The sequence below is a fragment of the Carassius gibelio genome, chromosome A25, assembly GCF_023724105.1.
Source record: "Carassius gibelio isolate Cgi1373 ecotype wild population from Czech Republic chromosome A25, carGib1.2-hapl.c, whole genome shotgun sequence".
NCBI lineage: Eukaryota > Metazoa > Chordata > Actinopteri > Cypriniformes > Cyprinidae > Carassius > Carassius gibelio.
This window is the reverse complement of record NC_068395.1, coordinates 6144838-6155024: the sequence shown is the minus strand read 5'-3', so window position 1 is coordinate 6155024 and position 10187 is coordinate 6144838. Positions and strand designations below refer to the sequence as shown.

Here is a 10187-nt window from a genome sequence, read left to right as displayed (position 1 = left end):
GATCTTCATTTAGACTTGCATACGAGGGTGCATTAATATGTAAATTCAAAAGTACACTGACAAATTAATAAAGTACTAAAGATTTAGTACAACCTCACAGTACCTGGGGGCATTTCTACATTGAGATATAAGGTGACACGTGCACAATTTCATCATGTGGGTATGATTATGGATTTATTTTGTCAAAATGACAACATCCCGTGTGGCATATTTTTGTTTATTTTATTGCATAAGCGAAGAAGAAATATATTCACAAGTTCAAAATGAAGTCTAATTTCAAAACTAAAAGTCTCCTTAAGTCTTGGGATGGGTGTTTAATTTTTATAAGTTTATGAAATGGTGCATCAGAGTAGGACATATTAGTCGTGTATTGGAAGACCAAAGGAGCATCAATTACTATTTAAACCATTTTAAAATAAGCATCGAAATAAAGTAAACTGTGAGAAATCCACAAGAAATATGTATCCATATTTGGATTATTAATTTTTTTTCCCAAAAAATACTGGGTCCATGAATCTGATGTCTACTTGTCAAAACAGAGGGCTGTCTGTGTGAAGTAGTACTGCCACCTTGTGGTTTATTCTCTAATAACTATAAACTACATTGAAAAAAATAACGGTTTTATATAGTCGAATGTACAGTACTTTATCATGTCTGAAAATATAATAGAACATTCCTGAGAATAAAAAATAAACCTATTATCTAATGAACTATGATAAAGTTTAGCTTATGAATATTAATTACATCAGGATAGAAACATTCGGCTCTGTGAAGCACATATAGACTGTATAAAAACAAGCACCAAGTCTAACTATTTTGATATTCATACACATTCAGTCTTTCAGCAAATCAGATGAACCTACCGTGGGGACGTCACGTTAAGTAATTAATATTCATAAGCCAAGCGTTCTCCAAAGCACAATTCCTCATCAAGGGGCGGGGCTTGAGGGTTCAGACGAAGCGTGACGCCGTTATACTGATCCGGAAGGAAATTTTATACAAGCTCTTAACAACTGACGATATGTATAAAAGGTTGGTCATTTCAGAACGGATTTGGTAAGAAGTGGAAAATGTCCTTGTTCAGACAAGCCCTACGCTTCACTTCACGACTGCCGTTTATTTGCGGGAGGTGCAGGACATATTCAGCTCAAGTAAGCCTGGGATCAAACCTGTTCATTGTTACGTAATTCTAAGAAATAATAAAAGACGTGGTCACTAAGGTCCACAGTCTGTTTACCCGGATAACAAAGCACGAGAAATTAATTGTGCAATTTCTCCCATTTAAAAAAAACGAGCGAGGCCTGTAATTTTCATCATAGGTACACTACAACTATGAGAGACAAAATGTAAAAAAAAAAAAAAAAATCCAGAAAATCACATTGTGGCATTTTTAATGCTTTTATTTGCAAATTATGGTGGAAAATAAGTATTTGGTCACCAACAAACAAGCAAGATTTCTGGCTCTCACAGACCTGTAACAAGTTCTTTAAGACGCTCCTCTGTCCTCCACTTGTTATCAGTATAAAAGACACCTGTCCACAACCTCAAACAGTCACACTCCAAACTCCACTATGGCCGTGACCAATGAGCTGTCAAAGGACACTAGAAAAGAAAATGTAGACCTGCACCAGGCTGGGAAGACTGAATCTGCAATAGGTAAGCAGCTTGGTGTGAAGAAATCAACTGTGGGAGCAATTATTAGGAAATAGAAGACATACAAGACCAATGATAATCTCCCTCGGTCTGCGGCTCCACACAAGATCTCACCCCGTGGGGTCAAAATGGCCACAAGAATGGTGAGCAAAAATCTCAGAACCACAGGGGGACCTAGTGAATGACCCACAGAGAGCTGGGACCAAAGCGACAAAGGCTACCATCAGTAACACACTACCCCACCAGGGACTCAAATCCTGCAGTGCCAGAGGTGTCCCCCTGCTTAAGCCAGTACATGTCTGAAGTTTGCTAGAGAGCATTTGGATGATCCAGAAGAGGATTGGGACAATGTTATATGGTCAGATGAAACCAAAATAAGAACCTTTTGGTAAAAACTCAACTTGTCGTGATTGGAGGAGAAAGAATGCTGAGTTGCATCCAAAGAACACCATACCTACTGTGAAGCATGAGGGTGGAAACATCATGCTTTAGGGCTGTTTTTCTGCAAAGGGACCTGGACTACTGATCAGTGTAAAGGAAAGAATGAATGGGGCCATGTATCATGAGATTTTGAGTGGAAACCTCCTTTCATCAGCAAGGGCCATGAAGATGAAACATGGCTGGGTCTTTCAGCATGACAATGATCCCAAACACACCGCCTGGGTAACGAAGAAGTGGCTTGGTAAGAAGCATTTCAAGGTCCTGGAGTGGCCTAGCCAGTCTTCAGATCTCAACCCCATAGAAAATCTTTGGAGGGAGTTGAAAGTCTGTGTTGCCCAAAACATCACTGCTCTAGAGGAGATCTGCATGGAGGAATGGGCCAAAATACCAGCAACAGTGTGTGAAAACCTTGTGAAGACTTACAGAAGAAGTTTGACCTCTGTCATCGTCGACAAAGGGTATATATCAAAGTATTGATATAAACTTTCGTTATTGTCCAAATACTTATTTTCCACCTTAATTTGCAAATAAGTTCATTAAAAATCCTACAATGTGATTTTCTGTTTTTTTTTTGTTGTTGTTGTTGTCTCTCATAGTTGAAGTGTACCTATGACGAAAATTACAAGCCTCTCATCTTTTTAAATGGGCGAATTGCACTATTGGTGGCTGACTAAATACTTATTTTCCCCACTGTATATATCAACTTGCGTGTCACCAGAGACATGCAGGTAAACATTCTGTACATTTCTCACATTGTTCATTCTAGGCTGGAGCTGTGGAGCAGGTCGTTTCAGCTTTTCGCTGTGTTAGTGGAGATGAAGGCGTGTCTGTGGCCTCAGCGGTCAGAGAACAGCATGGCAGGGATGAGTCTGTGCACAGGTGAGATTTTACTGACATACCTGAGGGTCACCTGCTTCTTAATCCTATGCAAACAGTGCAGCAGTAGCTCCTCCCACAGGTATACATAAACCAACTGCAGTCTGCAGCGTCTGAGTCAATCATTAAAAGCAGTAGACCTAAGTAAAATAAGAAATTGACTATCTAGTAGGTCCATTCGGCATGCACAACAAACTTTTTCAACTCTTCTTTTTTCTACCAGACACAAATAATCATGCAGTGAATACGACAGACATGTAATAACTTATGCAGGACTTCTCCAATCATTTATTCTGTTTATTCCCTGCCCCAGCAAGCTTATGTTTGTCTGCCTCCATTTCTGAGTGCTATGCTCACAGCTCAAAATCCAATCAAGAACTGACGGATAATTCCAAGTCCCAACCTTATATTTTATATATATTAATCCATTACACTCAGATGGACGCCTCAATAAGATCTGAGATAAGACTTCCATTTCTTCATGATTTTATATCACATTTAAATTTGATTTGCATGTTGTTGTTTTTTTTTTATATGTTCATGGTATTTTGTCTTGCCATGTCAGATGCCGACCACCAGATGTGGTGGTGTTTCCTCGGTCTGTAGAGGAGGTCAGTGCTCTTGCCAAAATTTGTCACCACCACCAACTACCCATAATCCCATTTGGCACAGGGACAGGCCTGGAGGGAGGTGTTGGTGCTCTGAAGGTTTGTCCAGTATAAAAAAAGAGTGTTCGAGTTGAAGCCTAACCTTAATTTTGACCTTATTTTTTTTTATATATTTTGATGCGTTTTCTTTTCTAAACGTCCAATAATGTATATAAAAATTGCATTTACTAAAATTTTGCATGCCAATTTCTATGACACGATTTGACGTAACTGTGTGTATTTTTTAGGGTGGAGTGTGTTTCAGTCTGAGGAAGATGGAACAGGTCCTTGATCTTCACCAAGAGGATTTTGACGTGACGGTGGAGCCAGGCGTGACGCGCAAAGGCCTGAACTCATACCTGCGTGATACTGGCCTCTGGTTTCCTGTCGGTTAGTCTAATCTCTGTGCATTATGGGTACATAATAGATCACATATATCAAATTGATTGGATGCATACCATAAAAAAACTTGTTGAAATAAATGTTATAAGTACTAAAATTAAACTAAACACAATAAATAAAAAAACAATAAAACTAAATAGCAGTTTTTTTAAGTATTAAAAACAACTAAATCAACTAAATTACTAAAGCATAAATTAAAATAAAAAAATAAAATCTAATTCAAAAGCATGTCAGTCATACCAAAATAACACTGATTGGATGTTTAAATACACAGAATAATTCAAGCCTAGTTTAATATTTAACTTGGCCTTATCTGCTATACTGTATGTGTTATATTATTGGAAATGATTAATGGTTAAGAAAAATATTTCCACAGATCCAGGTGCCGACGCATCTCTCTGTGGAATGGCTGCAACTAGCGCATCGGGCACCAACGCAGTCCGTTATGGCACTATGCGCGAGAACGTCCTGAACCTGGAGGTGGTTCTAGCAGATGGAACGGTCCTCCACACAGCAGGGAAGGGGCGTCGTCCAAGGTATGACTGCAAAATTACAATCAAAGCATCTTTTGTTGTCTGCATTGCATTTCCCACTTTTGATGCAACACCCTTTCAGAAAAACATCTGCCGGTTACAACCTGACAAACCTTTTCGTGGGCTCAGAGGGAACTTTGGGCATTATCACCAAAGCCACGCTTCGGTTGTATGGTATTCCTGAAAGTATGGTGTCAGCTGTCTGCTCCTTTCCATCTGTCCAATCAGCGGTGGACAGCACAGTTCAGATCCTGCAAGCTGGAGTGCCCATCGCCCGCATTGGTGAGCGATGTTTGAGCACTTTAATTAAATTATGCATTTAGCAGATGCTTGTGACTTACAGTGCATTCAGGCTAAAAAATGTTTTTACCTAACATGTGTTCCCTGGGAATCGAACCCACAACCTTTTGCGCTGCTAACACAATGCTCTACCACAGGAACACTGTTCACAATGTGCTTCGTTTGCTGCCTCTGTTGGCATTAACGTAACAAAAGAACACTTGGTTTCCTGTGTTGTGAACTTGTAAAATCACAGACTGTGGCGCTCAAAACTACAATCATGCCAAGCTGTCCGATTTAGTGCAGAACTATATTAATTTCATTCTGATCTATTCACTGAAGTCTCTTGCAATAACATAAACATTAATTCAGAAGGAAACACCATTCCTTATTCATAGCCAACACAGAGCGCAGTCAAGGGTTTTAATGAATTGCTTGGTTCTCAGAACCACAATGTGTTTCTTCTTTTGCAGTCCACTCAGGGAAAAATATTCCGCCAGTAGCTCCATCCAATTTATGAGTAATCAGGCATGACCGCTCTCTTAGATTTTTTTAAATCGAGGCTGCACTGAGGCATTGATTTTAAAGCTTTGACTTTCTACCCACAAAGGCTTCACAAGACTTAATCTGTGCTGATAATTTCCGTTTGCAGAGTTTTTGGACGACGTGATGATAAATGCATGCAATCGCTTCAACAACCTGTCCTATGCGGTCACTCCCACCCTCTTTCTGGAGTTCCATGGGAGCTCCCAAAGCATGCAGGAGCAGGTGTCCATCACAGGTATATGTGGATAAAACATACATCTAATTTCTGCAGAAACAGTAGTTTTTATTAACCGTATTTTAACAGTGCTCTTGAGGCCAGTGTTTGCATATTAATTGTTTAGGTTCTTTTTTTTAGAGACTTCTTCCCTATGCATTTCCGCATTATACATGTTCTTCGTATATGACACATCTACCTATTATATCTACCATTCTTAATCAGCAGTTCTTCATTGAATTCAGTACATATTATTAAATTACAGCAATATGGACACAGCCACAGTATTTTAAGTGCACTACAAATCTAGCATGAACTATAAATGTTGTATGCTGTACAAAACCAATATAAACTGCATTTTGAAATGCTTCGTATAGTTATTTCATTCCTGAAATGAGCTGAATATTCAGATAATACACGTGAAAGAATGTGACAGCAAGACAGAATCATGTTCTGTGGGTTCAGAGGAGATCACGCGAGACAACGGAGGCTCAGACTTTGCCTGGGCAGAAGATGAGGAGACCCGTGGCCGGCTGTGGAAAGCCCGTCATGATGCGTGGTACGCTGCCCTGGCCCTGAGGCCTGGATGTAAGGTGAGAACATTCACTGCAAGAAGATTTTGATTCAGACAAGTGCTGTTTATTTACTTGTATCATGCTTTTGTTCTTATTTTATTTTGCAATTTTGCATAGTGCATTGTAAAAATGACTGTTATCAAAGAGGTTTCCCAAACACTCCCATTGGTCAACCGAACAGATAGCCCCTCACATCATTGGTTGAACCACTGTTGCTATGCTGGGCTGGTCGGAACACTCAAACAAACAGCTGTGTTTTATTAGCACCACAGAGACACATTTTAAATGGAAAATTAACCCTTTTATTAGAATTTAATAAATTTAAAGCTGTATTAGGACAAAGTAACATTAAAATAAACACAAAAAATATTACACACCTTTTCCAGACATATTCTACATATTTATGAGTGCTCTCTCAACTTCCTCACTTTACAGTGAAGACAAAAATAAAAACGTATTAATTAAAACTTACTAAAAGTAATATAATAACTATATTAGAATGTACTAAAACAATAATTTAAATCATATTATTATTTCTTATGCCAGTCAGCCTGTTCATAACAGTGTGTGTATATATATATATATATATATATATATATATATATATATATATTTGCAAACAGGTTTCACAAACATTCTGCCATAGGTCAGCAATACCAATAGCCCCGCCCCAAACTCACACCATTGGCTGAACCAGTTGCTATTTTGGGCTAATCAGAATGCTCAAGCAAACAGAGCAATGTTATGAAAGCACCACACAGCCACAGTTAAAGTCTATTTAGAGAAAACAGCCATTAAATGGCGTTTTATAAATATCAAGTAAGAAAAGGATTACATATTCAGTACTCAACACTTTACAAAAAATGTACTCATTTTCTTACAGGCATATTCTACGGATGTCTGTGTGCCAATATCACGACTGCCTCAGATTATAGTGGAGACAAAGGAAGATCTAATCAGAAACAATATTACCGGTAGTTTATCAAGTTTGATTTTCTCATTTAATGTTGAGAACTGTTTTTAACTGCTGATATAATATATTTAAATTTTTCCTACTGCAGGTCCTATTGCAGGTCATGTGGGCGATGGAAACTTCCATTGTTTAATAGTACTGGATCCCAATGACCCAGACGAGGTGCAAAGGGTTCACTCCTTCACTGAGAGACTAGCCAGGTATTTCTATGTTATTCCTTTCAGCAGATGATCTGAGGTAGCCGAGAGGGTCTTTGCTGCAGCTTTTGTGTACATTGTCAGTTTTGTTTTGTGTAGCAATCAATATCAGGATTATTTCTCCAGTGTCTTCTGCCATTTGAAGAGTGTCTATTGACAATGACAGACATATAGGGTCTAGTGTCTGGCTTTGGAAACGAGCTCAAATAATAAAGGCCTTACCTGCCTTAAGTCATTATGGGTAAAGTGCAGTCTCTGTCTGATACAATGGACGAGTGATTGGCGCCGACCAGCAGCCAAAGAGAAGATAAAAACGGAGTTCTCATTTGCTTCATTAAACCTGACTGGCTTGATACTCAAAAGTTCTTCCTGAAAGAAGCAAATGGAGTTAGACTTGCCCTTTATGTGAACGACAGACATGAATTTACTGTTAAAGCACAAGTTTGTAAAAGCTATAGCCATATTAACTCCCAAAGGAGTGTTTGGATGTTATTGAGCTGAATTTGTGTGGAAACTTAAAGCTGCAGTAGATAACATTTGTAAAAATATATTTTTTACATATTTGTTAAACCTGTCATTATGTCCTAACAGTAGAATATGAGACAGATAATCTGTGAAAAAATCAAGCTCCTCTGGCTCCTCCCAGTGGTCCTATTGCCATTTGCAGAAACTCCATCGCTCCCGGTAAAAAATAACCAATCAGAGCTGCTGTCCGTAACTTTGTTTGTGTTAAAAAATATAGAAAAATGTATATAATAAGCGAGTACACCATGAATCCATTTTCCAAACCGTGTTTTTAGCTTGTTCTGAATCACTAGGGTGCACCTATAATAAGTGTTTATATTCAGACTATTTTAGATTGCTTCGGGGGTACCGCGGCGGAGTAACCCAGTACCTTTGTGATTCTTCATAGACATAAACAGAGAGAAGTAGTTCCGGCTACGATGTTCTTCCGCAAGACGCAAGCAGTTCTGTTTATTAACCGCTAGAGCGTCAAAAGTTACCGACAGCAGCTTTAAGCAGAACGATGTGACGAAATTGAAATGGATTTCAGGCTAGTTACCTGGAAGTGCCTTTTTAGATTAATCTGTTCAGTCAATTCAGCTTCATAAACCTTCTGTCTGTTAAAGGAATGTGCTGGGTTCAATTAAAGGCAACTGGGCATCGTATACCAAACGACTTTGGACTTTCAAATTGTTCCGAATGCGGAAACTTACTCCTCGTTGCTAAGAGACACACGACAAAAGAAAACTATGTCTTCTAAAATTCTATCAAATTATTAATCATGTTTTATTTCCTCAGAATGGACGGAATTTTAGGTTCAAGCTAAAAGAAAATCTAAATCTGTGCCTTTCATTAACATTGTTGGTGAAGGAACATGAGTTATGTATTCAGATGACTTTTTCCAAGTAACTAGTAAAGTAACACATTACTTTCAATTTTACGACTAAATAGGAGTTACACAGTTAAATTTTTATGGGGTAATAGTATTATAAAGTATTATTTTAAAAAGTAACTTCACCCATCACTGATCAGAAACTATAGTTTCCTCTCAAATCTATTAACTCCAGCTGCCCAGCGTCCGCAGACTGCCTCTGACTTTTGCCAACTAGTGGCAGTTCCTCCAGACTGCAAATCTGGGCAGAAATTAATAAATAAAGCTCATTCGGTAGCATTTGGTCCATTATTTCACTTACTTCACAAAATCATTCGGACTTGTCCTATTGCATTACAGATTGCGGCTAAAGTACATAATACAAGGTGTACCTTGTCATGTTGAACGGTGAGAACCTGCATGAACAGGATGAGTAGTTGTTGGATTTCAGCTGCGCCAGGGAGCCCCTGGGACCAGTCTTCATCATTTAATTGGAGAATGTGGAGGTGGAAACACCTGGGAAATATGAATTGGACTAGACAGACAGCGCAGTTGCAGAGATTCTACTTCCTAAATGAAACATTGGTCTTTCGGTGGTTGCAGACTCAGACTGTGAAACATGTTTTTCCAGTCTGCCAGCCACACTGAGGTCTTTTGGGGGAACAGTGTCAGATCTGGTGATTCCACGCATCTTAACTGATCAAGATGACCAGATGTGTTACTGATTTCAACCTATTTATTGCTAGTAACAATTACAGTGGATGAATTTATTTTCTCGTTGTCTTTCCCTATGCAGGAGGGCACTGGCGATGGATGGAACTTGTACTGGTGAACACGGGATTGGTCTAGGAAAGCGGGCTTTGCTCAGAGAAGAGGTCGGTTCATTGGCCATGGAGGTCATGCTGGGCATCAAAGCCAGTATGGACCCCAAAAACCTCATGAATCCTGGAAAGGTGTTATAATTCATCGCAAACCAACACAGAACACTGAAGAAGATATTCTGTACTAGGCTTTGACCACTAGAGGTCAGGAAAATGAGGTTTGTGTTAGATTTAACAATGATAATTATTTAGACTAGAGTGATTTTAAAATCTGCACATGCAAAATAAAAGTTTTGTTAAAGTGCATTTGATTGAAATACATTTTAATGTAGTATTATTGTTAATAGAAAGTATTAATGTACAGGGCTATATTTTCTAAGAACCTTGAAAATAATTATTCCATCCTTTTCTTTTGCATGGTGCAAAAGAACCACTTAAATATGAATTAGAGTGAAATCATTTTGCCTTGGCAAACTTGTGCTTATTTGGGCCATTTGCCCTTCTAGATTTCTGTGAATGTATTTATTTATATGGATAGATTTGCTTCTAAAAACAGAATCTGTGAAGCAGAACTCAAAACGAGGACTGATAAGATAAATGTGATACAGAAAATGCATTTTAATAACTGAAAATAAATTGAATACACCAAATTATT

The 10187-nt window shown here is 38.5% G+C and overlaps 1 protein-coding gene across 1 annotated transcript; it reads left to right on the top strand.

The window, feature by feature from the left end:
- Positions 1–947: 947 nt before the first annotated feature.
- On the top strand, positions 948–10182 carry LOC127947256 (probable D-lactate dehydrogenase, mitochondrial). The gene is made up of 11 exons (XM_052544250.1): positions 948–1151; positions 2861–2973; positions 3536–3677; positions 3866–4007; positions 4396–4555; positions 4635–4834; positions 5484–5612; positions 6057–6184; positions 7050–7140; positions 7228–7339; positions 9508–10182. Exons 1-11 carry the CDS (start codon positions 1071–1073, stop codon positions 9671–9673), a joined length of 1464 nt encoding a protein of 487 aa, XP_052400210.1. The 5' UTR covers positions 948–1070; the 3' UTR covers positions 9674–10182.
- The last annotated feature ends 5 nt before the right edge of the window (positions 10183–10187 follow it).